Below are 15088 nucleotides of genomic sequence, written 5' to 3'. Positions count from 1 at the left end.
TTAATAAAGTCTTCAGTCAGAAAACTCACCAAGTGCTGTAAGGCAGGAATGGGCTGCCATTGAAGTAAGCAGTGGAGAGGGTGGTGTTGGCCAATGATCTTAAAGGTATCAAGGCCAATTTGAGCTGCATTTTCTATGTCCCCTCTCCCTGAAGTCTGTTAGACTCGGAATCTCTTCCAATACTGCCAGACATTGGTTCAGTCAGTGTTCCTGAACTCTTTTCCCACAAATGTGTTCAGTCTGAGGATTCTTTTGTGTACACAAAACCCAAACCTGATGATATTGTGGGATAGATATCCATTTTTCTGAAGCTCTAGGAAGAAAAGGCACAACAAATACATGCAGTGTGTTCATTTTATAATACATTATTTCTTAACTTTTTATTTTTGAAGGGATGACATGCTGCAGATTGGCAAAGGAACCATTAATAACACCTTTATAATAAGGGCTGTGAATGTGGGGCTGACTTTGTTGCGAGTCTGGGACACAGAGCATACTGGAATATCAGATTATATTCCCTTACCTGTTGAACATTTCATTTATCCTGACTTGCTGGGAGATATTGTGGTTGGTGATGTCATCTGTTTCAGCAGTAACCTAGTTAATCAGGAAGGTAAGCACATGAAATGACATTGGTAACAGTTTGAGATCATGTGAATACCTAATATGCAAGTACATGATGAAAACCAGAACTTTACCTATGTTCCTCCAGCGCAATTAGGAGTTTGGAGTTCATCTTCCAGTAATATTCTTCAGATTAACCCAAAGACCGGCACTGCAGTTGCAAGAGATTCTGGGTCTGTCACTGTTTATTATGAAGTACCAGGACATCTCAAAACCTACAAAGAGGTAAACCCTTTTGGTAATGAGGCACAAATGCTGAGACTGAGTTTTGTTTTGTTTTTCTGTCTTAATAAAACAATTAGATATTGGAAGAAAGTGTTCATCAAATTACATGATGCAACTTCCATTCTGAATTAATGGCCCATTATGTACATGAAGATTCTGATAAATGCTCAGGCCTACAACCTGCATTGCTGATTTCTTCAGTGGCTCACGCAGCTAAATTATTCTTTGTTAATACAATGTATGCTCAAATGCAGTATTTCATGACAAAAACACCCATTTCAGACAAATGCTGGATATATTTGTACCATTGCTATAAAATACATATATAGTTATGTATAGAATGAACAAGACATTTTTTTTGGAGTGACAGGCTGTAACTATTTGAGTGCTGCAAGGATCAGTGCTTGGGTGTCAATATATATAATCTATATCATTGATGAGGGGACCACATGCAATGTTTGTTGACCATACAAAGCTAGGTTGGTGAAGCAAACCATGAGGAGGATGCAAAGAGGCTGCACAGGGATATAGGCTAAGTGAATGAGTGACCGATGGGATTATAATGTCGGAACATGCGAAGTTACCTACTTTAGAAGGAAATAGAAAAGCAGAACATTTTTCAAATGCTGAGACTAGGAAATGTTGGCATTCAGAGGGACCTGGGTATCCTTATACACAAGAGAATGATAACATGCAGGTACAGCAAGCAGTTGTAAAGTAAAGAAAGTTTTACTGCAATTATATAGGCTCTTGGTGACACTACATCTGGAGTACTGTGTACAGCTTTGGCCTTCTTACCCAAGGAAGGATGTGCTTCCATTTGAGGGGGTATAATAAAGGTTCATTAAACTGATTCCTTGGATAAGGGCATTATCCTATGAAGATGGACTCAGCCAATTAACCCTAGAGCTTGGAAGAATGTAGGGTGATTTCATAGTATAATTCTTAAGGGGCGTTATCGGCTAGATGCTAGGAGCATGTTTCTTTGGCTGGGAAGTCTAGAACTATGAGTCAGTGTCTTAGAATAAGCGATCGGACACTTAGGACTGAAATGAGCAAAAATTTCTTCACTCGAGTTGTGAACATTTTGGAATTCTCTATCCCAGAGGTTAGTAGCTGCTCAATTGTTTGAGTATATTCAAGACCAAGGTCAATATATTTTTAAATAATGGGGCAAATGGGGATAGTGAGAGAAGGTGAAGTTGAGGCAGAAGATCAGTCATGATAGTGTTGATTGGCAGAGCAAACTCAAAAGGACCAAATAACCTACTCCTGCTCCTATTTCTTATGGTCTTATAAATGATTATTTAGCTAAGTGTTAATCTGTTTTCCAGCTGGTGATTAAGAGTGCTTGGAAGACTGTCGCACAAGTGCAGAGTGGTACACTTTTGACAAGCCAACCAGATGCTGCACCATTTAAGGTGTCTGTTATTATAGGAGAGAGCAGCAATAATTTGAAAGGTAATTTTTTTTTCTGGAGGACATGAGAACTTTTCTATTGCAAGTCAGTCTGCCTTCTGTGTTTTTTTTTTACTGATAAATAATAATTAACGCATTTACTACATTGTAGATTAGGGTTAAGCTGAAAGTTGGAATTCATGGGCTAAAGGAATAGCATTGCTAATGTTGCCCCTCCGCCTCCCCCATGAAAATAGCAAATATCGTGTTTAATATGAGTTTAAAATTTTATTCACTTTTGAGACTAAAGTTATCCAGAATATTAAGACTTTTCACAAATGGAGTGAATATTGTAATGAAAAGTTTCACATATTGAAACCAAACTGGTCATCTTCCGTCTGTATCATTTTAAATTTCATTTTGTTCTCTTTCAGGAGACTGTACAGCTGCACATGTCGAAGCAGTTGCTAAAATACACCCTGAATCCAGTGTCACTTGCGATCTCTATTTTAATAATGGGGCAATAGAAATCCCACCTGAAGATTTGTTTAATGTTAAAACTGGATTTGATACACATACAGGTATTTGTTTTTTAGTTTCTACATAAGTAGCTTCCTGGTGAGTTTGACATATAGGATATACAAGAAGAAACTAAAATTCATACTAAAGGTTTTGACCACCTCATGGAATAATATTTAATTGAGCGCTTGTTTTCATACAGTTTTGGCACTGATTTGTTATCTTTTATGTTTTATGCTTGTATTGGTTGAAACAAAACAAGAGAGTTGTTTTTTTTTTTAAGTAGCTACACTTGAATTAATTGTCTTCCTTCCTTGTTAGGACATTACACTTGTTCTATTACAATGCAGAAGTTGACTGACCACCAACTGAAAGTACTTAGTAAAGCCAAAACATCTGTCAATGTGAAAGCTTCGATACCTGGTGCTCATTTCATCAGAGAACAAATTGGTGCTAGCATTCCATTTTTACCTGGTTTTTATACTGATCAGTCTGAGATCCTTTTGAGCAACCTATATACAGCTGCTGAAATTACAGTGTTTGAAACTTCTGAAATTCTTGGGAATCTAGAGGTAAGGGACTAACTGGCATATGTCTTAACATATGTATTTTATACCTTGTTAATTGTGACTTTGATTTTAAATATTAGTCATTGGTATATAGAAGCATAGAATTTCCTTCAGCTTTGGTTGCACTATTTTCACTACACACAGACAAGGCACATGTTTGATGCTGGAGTGAAGATATTTGAACTGCAAATATTAAACTGGAGCTGATGCATTAATTTAAAATGATCATTGAAATTCCACTGTACTGACTCTCTTTAGGACTGGTAAGCTTACACCAGTAGACAGATGTAATATATTTGTTGACTGATTTGTGCTGTTGAACACATGTCGGCACGCTAAAATGAGAGCCATTACATATACATATATTTGCAATGTATTGCACAGATATCAGGGCACAACATAGTTGCAAATTTTGAAAGAAACAAGAACACTGTTTGGCAAGTGTGACATAATTGCTTTATTATGGTGTCATTTAGCTAACTGTGACAACAGAATTAATTCTTTGAAAAATCGTCTTGGCATGTTCAACTTTACATTTTGAAGTTAGTGATTTGATCAGTAAAATTGTATGAAGTCTTAAGTATTTTTTTCTATGTGAAAATCAGTATACCTGAAACTACACACATTTTCTCTACGTCACATCTAGACTTGCCAACCAACAATTTCAACTTATAGTTAAATCAGCACCCATCTTTAGGTATATAGTGTATATATATCTGCAAGCTTTTCGACTTCCTTTACACTACTGAAGCAACCTTGTCCCATTCATCTTTGTCATAATGGCAGCAAAATTGAAATTGGTGAAGTGGAAAGCCAATCTTATTCAACTGCCCATCATCATCATTTTGGGCGGTGGAGATTGAAATGCGTGACTCTGCAGTTGCTTGTAGATGTACAATTATGAAAATCCTACCACACATGGCCAGGCCAGGCCATAACTCTCTGTATGGCTGTATGGAAGTTCTGAAATGAATCATATCCTTGCCCCTCTTTTTTTTTCCTTTGTTGACAATATTCCTATCAGTTTTATGTACAAGATTAAATACCATCCATAATTGCCAACCTCTGCCCAAAACACAGGTGGCCAAGGATTCCGGAACAGGATACAACACCATGGTTCTCTGAGTTGTCCCTCTGCTGGGGTACCCAGAAAGCATTTGACCCAGGAAATGAAATGAAAGGCTGGAAGTCCACCAGTCTGTGAAAAATAATAAACCCACTGATTGTTGAGTTTGTAATGCTACCATACAGGTTACATTGTAAACAGGTTGCTTTTCGAAATCATACTTGTATAAAGTGTGTCACAGTATGGACCTTGCCATCTATTCCTAGCCAATAGAATGTGTAATCTATATTTTATAGTAGAGTAAGGAGAATTCTCTTTCCCCCTTAGGTTAAACCAGGATCACCATTGATAATTATTCAAGAAAAGGAGAAATTCTATGGACTACAAAGCTATGTGAAGTTTACAGTCACCTTGTCTGATACTAGGCTAATAAGCCAGGGATCCATGTCAACAACTCTTGTCATTTCCAACTCAATGACAGACCAGTCAGTCTCTATTCCAGTGAAAGTCCTGCACATTTCTGATAAAAATGCAGAAGCGCAATGTAAGTTTATATATTTTGACCTCCTATAAAATAATAGTTGATATAATTGGTATATAAGCACAGTATTCTGGTATAGGCTGATTCTACAGAAATGTGGTACAAGCGGGCCAGATAGCTTCTCAGAAGGATGGTTGAAGTGAAAGTATTCAACAATTTGCCCTGACCTAACCTGCCATATCTCTAAATGCATGCCTTGTTCAAAAAGGATATTAAGCTAAGATAATTTGGAAAAGTGAGAACTGGACACTGTTGAGATTTGCAACCTGCTAACTCCTTTGTTCATTAGCAAGAAGCACAGAATTATCCTGGTGATAAATGACTGACAGGATTAGACCAGCTGGACCATCAAGCTTTAATGATGCCTGGAGCATCTTGACTAGACACTTCCTTCCCCCATCATATCTCCCTCCCCCAGCAACAAAGCCACTGGAAGAGACAGAAAAAAAAACTTAGAGCCAATAAATGGGGGAAATTAAAAATTAAATTAAAATTCCTTCCTGACCCTCTCAATCTATTAAAAGTAGTCAGGAGATCTTAATGACCATGTCGTTGTTAACTGTTATCCAGATAAACGAGATCTCTGCCCCAGCCAAGAACCAGCCCTGCTTTCTTGAAGACACGCAGAGAGTCACTACAGAAGCTAGTAAATCATTTCAAAGGCTCACCACTCTGGGTAATGAAGAACATTGCAACACCCATCCTGTTTCTACTTTTGCATGGTTTAAATACATGTCTCTTAGGGAGTCTTCCCCAATCTGTCAAACTGAAAAATCAATCAATATGCATGCAATATTGTTTATTGTTTTCTATACCTCTTATTATGTCACTTACAAGCCTATGCTGCTTTGAAATAAATAGACCCAGTTCTTTAAATCTATCTGAGTAACTACAGTTCTTTAAACTAGGTATCATTTTTGTAACTCTTTTGTGACCTTTTTCAAGGCCACTATATCTCGCACCATGTTGGCAGACCAAATCTGAACATTGTACTCCATATGTGGCCTAACGATCAACCTGTATAATGACAACGCATGCTTTTAATTGTACTCAATACCTCTCTCGATACAACTCAATACCATGTTTGCTTTGGCTATGCCTTCTCTGCATTAGTTGTAAATCTTCCCTGATCCGTTCACAATATCACCTAGATTCTTTTAATATCATGTAATTACCAGAACACGTTAGGCTTACCTACATGCATGACGCTGCATTATTTTTTATTTAGTTTAAACGCTATTTGCCAAACATCATTTGGCTCATTCTCCTAGAACATTACAACCTTCTGCGCAAAGATTTAACACTTCTAATTTTAACCCTTGGACCAAGCTATTCCTTAAATAAAAATAGATTGCCGAACAATTGCATTAGCCTGCTATTGACACCCGTGTAGTGATAGATATTGGATTATTTTCTGCTTCATGATCTTAGCAGATCATTTTAAGTATTCAAGATCTGCAGGTCTATTTAGTAGAAGCTCCTTTCTCAACTAATTATTTTGTGGTGGAACAAGTAGTGAAAAGTTTATATATACAGCAGCAAGGGAAGTCCTGCCATATCTTGAAGTAGCCAATTTATCCAAACTGTACATTGAACTGTTCAGCCTTCTAAAGTAGTGAACTTCATACTTGGGTTCAGGAGATGGCAGTAGGGACTGTAAAATGAATCTCCTTGCAGCTGCCAGCGTGCCCCAACAGTAACTCCTTTTCACAATTTTTCCAGGTATCAATGGGTTGTCAGTAGAGGATTGCATCTGAGTTTTTTTTTAAGACAAGTAGGGCCTTGTTTCTCTGAATTGCTAGGGTGAGACAGTGAAGGTTACTTACATTCTCACAAGGATTTTCCAGAAATGGAAGCTCTTTAAGTCATGGCCAGTGTTCCTATAAAGGAGCCTTCTGTTTTTGCATGTTATAGGGAAGATGCAGCCTTTCCAGGAAACTCAGAAGCTAATTAACTTGTAGCTCCCTAACAGGGTAGGAGGATCTGTTCAACTTGTAGCAAGAATGCAATTATTTCAAACCATGCATCTAGAAGATTGGTTTGTGGCTGTGGGTATCAAGCATGTGTAATTGAACATGGAGAGTACTTGAGATTCAATATAGAGGCAATGAATTGGAACCAGATTTTTGTATTGGCATTCAGTCTTGGGCACTTTTTATATTCATTTTTATCTAAGCAGTTGGTTTGACAGATATCCTCTTGAGATATTGCATTGACATTTAACCCAACAAGACTTAAGCTTACCAAGCAGCTTGAATGCCACTCCCTTCCAATCAGGAATGTGTTGATCTGTAAGTTTAACTATTTGATATCAGACTCACAACTTATTAGAGAGATGCAACTGAGCTCTACATGTGGGTCCTAGAAGTGCACACTGTTGTCTTTAAAGATTGATATGAACCAAGAGCCAGTCATTATCTTATGGTGATGCTGTTGAACAAATGTTTTGATTAAACTGTAGCTGCCAAATTTTGCTGCCATTTATTGTCCTTGTATTTGGCTTTTCCTATACATTACCTATTTTTAGGCAATACGGACCCCATCATATGTCTTAACCTGCTGATATTCATGCTTAAACACCAAATTATATGGCTAGCTTGTTTTTCAAGAGTGACATGCTCAATAAATCAGTACAATAGAAGGCATAGCACTGAAGAACTTACTCCTTGCTCCTTTGTCCTGACACCATTATTAATATGGGTGCCTCACTCACCATCTTTCCTGCTTAACAAATTCTAGGGACTATTATGTGTCATCTTGCAACTGGAGTAGAAACAGGATCCAGGTACACAACCAGACCATTCATTTAGTAGTAGCCGTATTTGTTTTCAAGGAATTGTTGCCAAGGAACTGATTTGTTCATAAGTTTTCAGAATGTGGGTTGCCAAATTTCTGCTTGAGTCACAATGTTATACAAAATGGGGGAAGAAGACTGAAAAGTAATTTTCTTAACATTATTATTTCAACCTTTTTCCTCCTTGTAGCTGCTAACTTTTGAGCAGGGCTATAGTTCCATGGCTGCTAGCTACTCTGTCATTTCATCTAAGTGGCCACTTTTCATGCCTCTGCCTCGTCAGTGTGTGCTGGGCAATTTAACTGGGGAATTGGGGACAGTACTACAACCAAGGCTTATCCGGTTCACCCTGATATGCATACTAATGTTTTCTATTGTGGGTGACTGGAGATCAGTCTGGAAGTGTGTCCAGTGCCATTAAGCCAATGGCAGCATCTCTACTGCCACCCCATCTGAGGCCTGCTGATTCAGTACTAAGTTGGCAATGAGGCTGGGACCTTCTGCATCCATTTGATTTGGTTCCAGATTTTAGTGCTTTCAATAACTGAGCCCTCATGAGTACACTATACTAACTAAAGAATTTTTAAATGCAAGATGATTGGAAACCTGTGAATGTATGTAACACTCAATCACACAATGTTACAAAGTGTTTTAACCGTTTCTGTTTGTCTTTTCTCAGCTGATATCACAGCAGCTCACTGGGAAGGCGTTGGTTTCTTCCAGCAGTTCATTCAGTCTTACCAAGTTATGTTCTTCACACTTTTTGCACTACTTGCTGCAACTGCAATTATGATTATTGGTAAGCACTACTAGTTTGAAGAAAAGTTTAACTGATATATGATTTTACTGTTCTTAAATACTTATTTTCATTTTCATTTTCAGCCTATCATGCATTCTTTTCACCACGGGAGCTGATTCATCACCCAGCATTTATTACTCAGACCCCGCCTCGAAGAGGTAAACATTACCAATATGCTTATTCGTAAAATATTTATTATCAAAAGTTTTTGTCCAGTTTTAGAAATTGATGTTGGATAACCATTTAATTTGTTGATTTAAGTTCTTGCTTTGGGGATGTTTTAAATCTAAATGAGTTGTATGCTTAGCATTTTGGCTCTGGTTTTTGAACTGTCCAATCAAAATACAAGATGAGACAACTGTGTAGAAATGTCATATTTTCTTTTTCGTATTGAATTAGTTTTAATATCAGTTGGTTACATTTTTATTGATCTATATTCATGACAGGAATTGTACATTACAGAAAGTATTTATGATTATGATACCCCTAAGGATTCTATATGAAGTAATTTTGGGCTTTATTGGTAGAAATATTTTTGAGCATGTAGAATTCTGCTAAGTTATAGTCAGCTAAGTTCTATTTGAAATAAATGACACTGATTGTATAAGTAGCCTTAGCCAGAGTAAATAGGTAATTAGCCCGCTATGAAAGGAACCTTGGTAGAGAAAAATGACTTGCAGAAAGATCCTGGCTTTTAGCAATTGAGATCTTTTATTAAGCCGTTTTTAAAAATTCATTCTTGCTTGATTTTCACTTAGTGAGTGGTCTTGTGTAGGAATCAGGAAGAAAAAATCTGTCCCATTTCACACTTTGTAATTCAGTGTCAATCACAAAACGGCACCTGGAGAGAAAAGCTGCTTCCATTCTGTCCCAACCTAGCCTAGGCCTCGGATGTGCTATTCACTTGCTCTTCTCTTCTGATAAAACAATGTAAATCCTTACATTCTATGATATTAATAATTTACTTCAAATTGTTGGTGAATTTTTGTTGTGCATCTGTGTTATTGAAATGGAACTTTTTTATACATGCCAGTCTTAATAGCTGCCAGAAGGAACAGATTTTTATCACCCTAGTCTGGGTTGTACTGAAATTTTTTTTTCATAGACAAATATGTTAATCCACTAAACCACCTGGTCCCAGTGTAGCAAACCTTGTCCTTTTTGTCTGGCAATTTATAAGTCGTCATGGCTCAAAGATAGTAATCTCTGGATTATTTCCAAGGCCATATGCTAGTGAGTATGGAAATTGGGGAATACACCAGATGAATGTGAGGCTGGAGAGATGATGCAGGAGGGAGGGCTTCAGATTTTTGGGCCATTGGGACCACTTCTGGGGAAGGTGGGATCTGTACAAGCCCGACAGTCTACACCTGACTAGGACCGGGAAGAATGTCCTTGCAGGGTGATTTGCTAGTGTTATTGGGGAGGGTTTAAACTAGATTGGCGGGGAGGTGAGAACCTGAGGGCAGATTCAGTGAGGACAAATTCAGAGCAAGGAGTGGGAGACAGAAAATTAGTGGGTGACAGAAGCAGCAAAGAAATTTGGCAGTGTTAAAAGGTATTTATTTAAATGCAAAGAGTATAGCAAACAGCCAGTGAGCTGAGGGCACAGGTAGACACATGGTAGCATGATATCATTGCTATAACAGAATCTGGGCTTAAAGAGGGGCAAAAATGGCAGCTCAGCATCCCTGGAAATAGGGTTTTCATGCAGGATAGAGAGGGGGCTAAAAAAGTTGGGGATGTAGTATTATTGGTTAAAGAATCAATTACAGCTGTGAGGAGGGATGATGTACTAAATGAATCATCAAATGAGGCCTTATGGGTTGAGCTCAGAAATTAAAAAGGGGGCAGCCACACTACTAGGAGTGTACTATAGACCCCCAAATAGTAAGAGGGAGTTAGAAGGGCAAATATGTAGGCAAATTTCTGAGTGCAAAAATAATAGGGAAATATAACTACCCTAATATCAACTGGGATGCGAACAGTGTAATAGGCACAGAGGCCACAAAATTCTTGAACTTCATTGAAGAGAACTTTTTTAGCCAGCACCTAACAAGCCCAGCGCGAGGTAATGCAATTCTAGATTCCGTATTAGGAAATGAAGCTGGGCAAGTGGATGACATAGCAGTGGGTGAGCATTTTGGAGATGGTGACCATAATACAGTTAGATCTAGTATAATTATGGAAAAGGATAAAGATAGAACAGGAGTAAAAGTTCTAAATTGAGGAAGGACAAATTTTACAAAGCTGAGTTGATCTGGCGAAAGTGGGCTGGTTATAGCTACTTGAAGGGAAATCAGTGAGAGACCAGTGGGAGGCATTCAAAAGCAAGATTCTGTGGGCACAGTGTATACATGTCCCCACAAAGAAAAAGGCCAGTACTGCCAAATCTAGAGCCCCCTGGTTATCCAGAAGTATACAAGGTAAGATAAAGCAGAAAAAGAAAGCTTATGACAGTCACAAAAAACTTAATACTGTAGAAAACCTAGAGTATATAAAGTACAAGTGTGAAATAAAGGTAATTAGAAAAGCAAAGAGAGGATATGAAAAAGTATTGGCAGGTAAAATCAATGAAAACCCAAAGATGTTTTACTAGTACATCAAGAGCAAGAGAATAACTAAGGAAAGGGTAGGGCCGATCAGTGATGTACATGGTGACTTGTGCTTTAATGCTGAAGATGTGGCCAGGGTTCTCAATGAGTACTTTGTCTCTGTCTTCACTAAGGAGAGGGATGATGCAGACATTCTAGTTAAACAGTAGTGTGAAATATTAGATACAAATCATAGCGAGAGAGGATGTACTAGAGGGGCTGACGTCCTTGAAGGTGGATAAGTCACCAGGGCCGGATGGATTCTATCCCAGGCTTTTGAAGGAAGCCAGGGAAGAAATAGCGGATGTTCTGAGGATCATTTTCCAATCCTCACTAGATACAAGTGAGCTCCCAGGGGATTGGAGGCCTGAGAACTTTGTGCCATTATTTAAAAAGGGTGCAAGGGATATACCAAATAATTATAAGCTGGTCAGTCTGGCTTCTACGGTGGGCAATTTATTAGAATCAATTCTGATACACAAGATAAACTGTCACTTAGAAAGTAGTCAGCATGGTTTTGTTAGGGGAAGGCCATGTCTTACTAATTGAATAGAATTTTTTGAGGAAGTAACAAGGAGGATTGATGAGTGTAGTGCAGTGGATGTTCTCTACATGGATTTTAGTAAGGCATTTGACAAGGTCCCACATGGCAGACTGGTCAGAGAAGTAAAAGCCCAAAGGATACAGGGGAATGTGGCGAGTTGGATTCAAAATTGGCTCAGTGACAGGAAACAAGGGTAATTGTTGGATGTTTTTGTGAATCGAAAACTGTTTCCAGTGGCATTCCACAGGGCTCAGTGTTGAGTCGCCTTGCTCTTTGTTGTATATATTAATGATTTGAACTTAAATGTGGATGGCATGACTGGGAAATTTGCATATGACATAAAAATTGGCCTTGTAGTTGACAGTGAAAAGAATAGCTGTTGTCTCCAGAATGATATCAATGGTTTGGTTGAGTGGGTGGAAAAGTGATGGATGGAATTCAATCCAGAGAAGTGAGGTAATGCATTCGGAGAGGACAAAAAGCTAGGGAATACACAATAAATGGGATATTGAGAGGGTAGAGGAAGTGAGAGACCTTGGAGTACAGGTCCCTGAAGGTGGCAGGGCAGGTGGATTAGGTGGTAAAGAAAGCATATGGAATGATTTCCTTTATTGGGCGTGGTATAAAATATAAAAGCAGGGATGTAATGATGGAACTGTATAAAATGCTGGTTAGGCTGCAGCTGAAATTGTGTGTACAGTTCTGGCTGCCACATTACAGGAAGGACATAATTGCTCTGGAGAGAGTACGGAGGAGATTTACAACAATGTGCCAGGGCTTGAAAGTTGCAGTTGAGGACAGATTGGATAGGCTGGGGTTATTTTCCTTGGAACTGAGGAGGCTGAGGGGTGACATGATTGAGGTGTACAAGATTGAGGGACCTGGATAGAGTATGCAGGGGGGTATCTTGTTTCCCCTAGCAGAGAGGTCAATTACTAGGCACAGATTTAAGGTGATTGGTAGAAGGATGAAAGGGGACATGAGGATAAACTTTTTCACCCAGAAGGTGGTGGGTGATTGGAATTTACTGCCTGGTTTGATGGTGGAGGCAGAAACCCTTAACTCATTTAAAAGGCATCCGGATCTGCACCTAAAGTGCTGTAAACTGCAAAGGCTACGGACCACGTGCTAGAAGGTGGGATTAAAATGGGCAACTAGTCTTTTCTTTTGCAGGTGGTGCAGACACGATGGGCTGAATGGCCTCTTGCTGTGCTGTAACTTTTCTATGGTTCTCTGGAAAGTTCCATATTGTTTTAAATATGTACTGCATGGATTGAATATAAAGTCTCTATAAATGCATATAAAATTAGCCATTCACTTTATAAAGTAATACATTAGAACATAACTGTATTAAAGTTTCAATACTGTTGATTCTCTTTAGGGTTTTCTTCTCCTCCTACTCATTTTAATACAAGCATGCACTCGAGTGGTAGAAGCAGTCCACGGTCCAGATTGTGGAGTACAGGTTATCCATCCAACGGATCTTCACCGGGGAACACTTGATATGAGAAAAAGAATGCCCAATGCAACCAAGGAGCATCTTTCCACAGTCTTTCTAAATTATAGTGCCTTATTTTCAGTTTTTTTTTACTTTTTAATCCCTACCTCTCATGAAGGCAATTGATCTCCTTGTTGGTGTGTTTGCACAAGCACTATTCAATCTTAAATATCCTGCATGGCTAGTGATGCTTGGACGGATAGCGTCAGCAGGTTGTTAAAAAATAGGGGCACCATAGCCATACGTTGTGTTGTCCCGACTTGGCTTTCATGCATGAGAAGTTGCCGCAGGGTTGTGGTACAGTGATGAGGAATGCTAGTCATTTTCTTTCTCCTCAGCCCAGGAGGATTGAGGCCAATCAGTGTACCTGACTTCCATTCCAGCTTGGAGCAGTAATTAAGCCCAGGTCTCATTGGCTGAGTTATCTCTTAGAAAAAGTTTTGAGCCATTAGGCAGCTCTCCAGTGTGTCCCTTTAAAATGTTGAATTGAACAATTTTTACAAAATAAGATGTGAATATCCACATGGAAAAATTAACCCTGTGGTAGATGAATGCATTTGCTGTAATCCTGACTAGTTTACTTGTAATAAACAGTGGAATTCAAAATAAGTATGTTTTGCAGTTAATGATTTTTGCAATGTTACAGTGTGAATTATACTTGGATTTTTTTTGCTGTTTGTGAAAGTACCTGAACCTTTTTTTTATTTGACTGACTGCTTTGAAGTCATGCTTATTTTGTAATATTTTAACTTTATTTTGAGCAGCAAAGAGCCTGAATTGCATTTTTCTGTGAAATTGTATGAATAAAGAATGGTAAAAAGTTTATTTGGTAATGTTTAACATCGAGCATTTGATAGGTTTTTTAAACTAATGATTTTGTGGTATTAATCTTTACATTTGGATTATCGCAGAAAGAGCAGGAACTTCAATAAATAGAAAGTTTTTAATAGGTGAAGTACAATTTGAGAAATATGGAACTATTGTAAATCCAATGTACCCATTCTTTTGTTTTTTCGGACAGTTGTTAATGGTCCTTCTGTGTGATAACTCTGCTTTTCTATGACTGACATTATACCTCAGCACAGTAGCTGAACCAAGATTGTGCTTGTAGCTGTAATGTAATAAATAATGTGAAGAGTATGCAGCATATCTTAAATGCTAAGTTTACTTGAACAGACCAAATGCTTAGCATCAAGTGATCATTGAATTTAGCCCAATTTACCTGTTCATGTGAATAATTTTAGTTCATCCTTGAAGTTGTATCACTGACGTGCCTTAAAAACCACTGTGTAATGAATGATAAGAATATGAAATGTAGTGAAACTACCAGCATTTTTCAGTTTATTTTCAAAGTGATGCATTGTGCTGTTTTTTATGTGTTTGTCAAATAATAAATGTCATCAAAGACATTCTTCTTTATTAATGTCTTTGTTCAGTAATTTTAGTTGAACACGTTTGCGTATCAATCATTTTTAGATTGCTTGCTCTGGGACACCCACTAGCAAATATTAAATATTCATCTGAGAAGCTCTGCTGAAAGTATTAAAATCTACTTGTGAAATGTAGCTTTTCTAGCTAAAAAAATAAGAATCCAACGAGACCGTTTTTATTCACATATGGGCTACGTATAGATGAGGGATACACTTTTGGCCAAATGTAGCATGTGTTAAACTAGGTTAGAGATTATTGTAGGATCAGAGAGGACACCAGAGAAAAGTAGGACAAAGGGTACTGACCGCAGTGAAACATTGTTTTCAGTATCGTATTAGTAAGATACCTGGAAAGGAAGTTAAATTTCTGAAGAGCAAAATTGATGATTTTGGGGGATATTATTTTCTAGAGTTTTTCACAGTGGTTGGGGGGTGTTGGAGTTGGGAATATTAACACTCAAATTATTGAACAACATATCCTAGAGAA

The 15088-nt window shown here is 38.1% G+C and overlaps 1 protein-coding gene across 2 annotated transcripts in view; it reads left to right on the top strand.

The window, feature by feature from the left end:
• nup210 (nucleoporin 210) overlaps positions 1 to 14590 on the top strand; it is a 103215-nt gene extending 88625 nt beyond the window's left edge. For both annotated transcript variants that reach the window (XM_078543460.1, XM_078543461.1), the window contains exons 32-40: positions 393 to 613; positions 713 to 849; positions 2184 to 2310; positions 2682 to 2828; positions 3088 to 3338; positions 4729 to 4945; positions 8416 to 8535; positions 8619 to 8693; positions 13055 to 14590. In XM_078543460.1, the coding sequence (XP_078399586.1) occupies positions 393 to 613; positions 713 to 849; positions 2184 to 2310; positions 2682 to 2828; positions 3088 to 3338; positions 4729 to 4945; positions 8416 to 8535; positions 8619 to 8693; positions 13055 to 13176 (1417 nt within the window). In that variant the 3' untranslated portion in view covers positions 13177 to 14590. The remainder of the gene's footprint in view (positions 1 to 392; positions 614 to 712; positions 850 to 2183; positions 2311 to 2681; positions 2829 to 3087; positions 3339 to 4728; positions 4946 to 8415; positions 8536 to 8618; positions 8694 to 13054) is intronic.
• Positions 14591 to 15088: the final 498 nt, after the last annotated feature.

This window comes from Cetorhinus maximus, chromosome 6, assembly GCF_964194155.1.
Source record: "Cetorhinus maximus chromosome 6, sCetMax3.hap1.1, whole genome shotgun sequence".
Lineage (NCBI taxonomy): Eukaryota > Metazoa > Chordata > Chondrichthyes > Lamniformes > Cetorhinidae > Cetorhinus > Cetorhinus maximus.
Note: the sequence above shows the minus strand (reverse complement) of the source record. Positions and strands in the feature narration are given on the sequence as shown.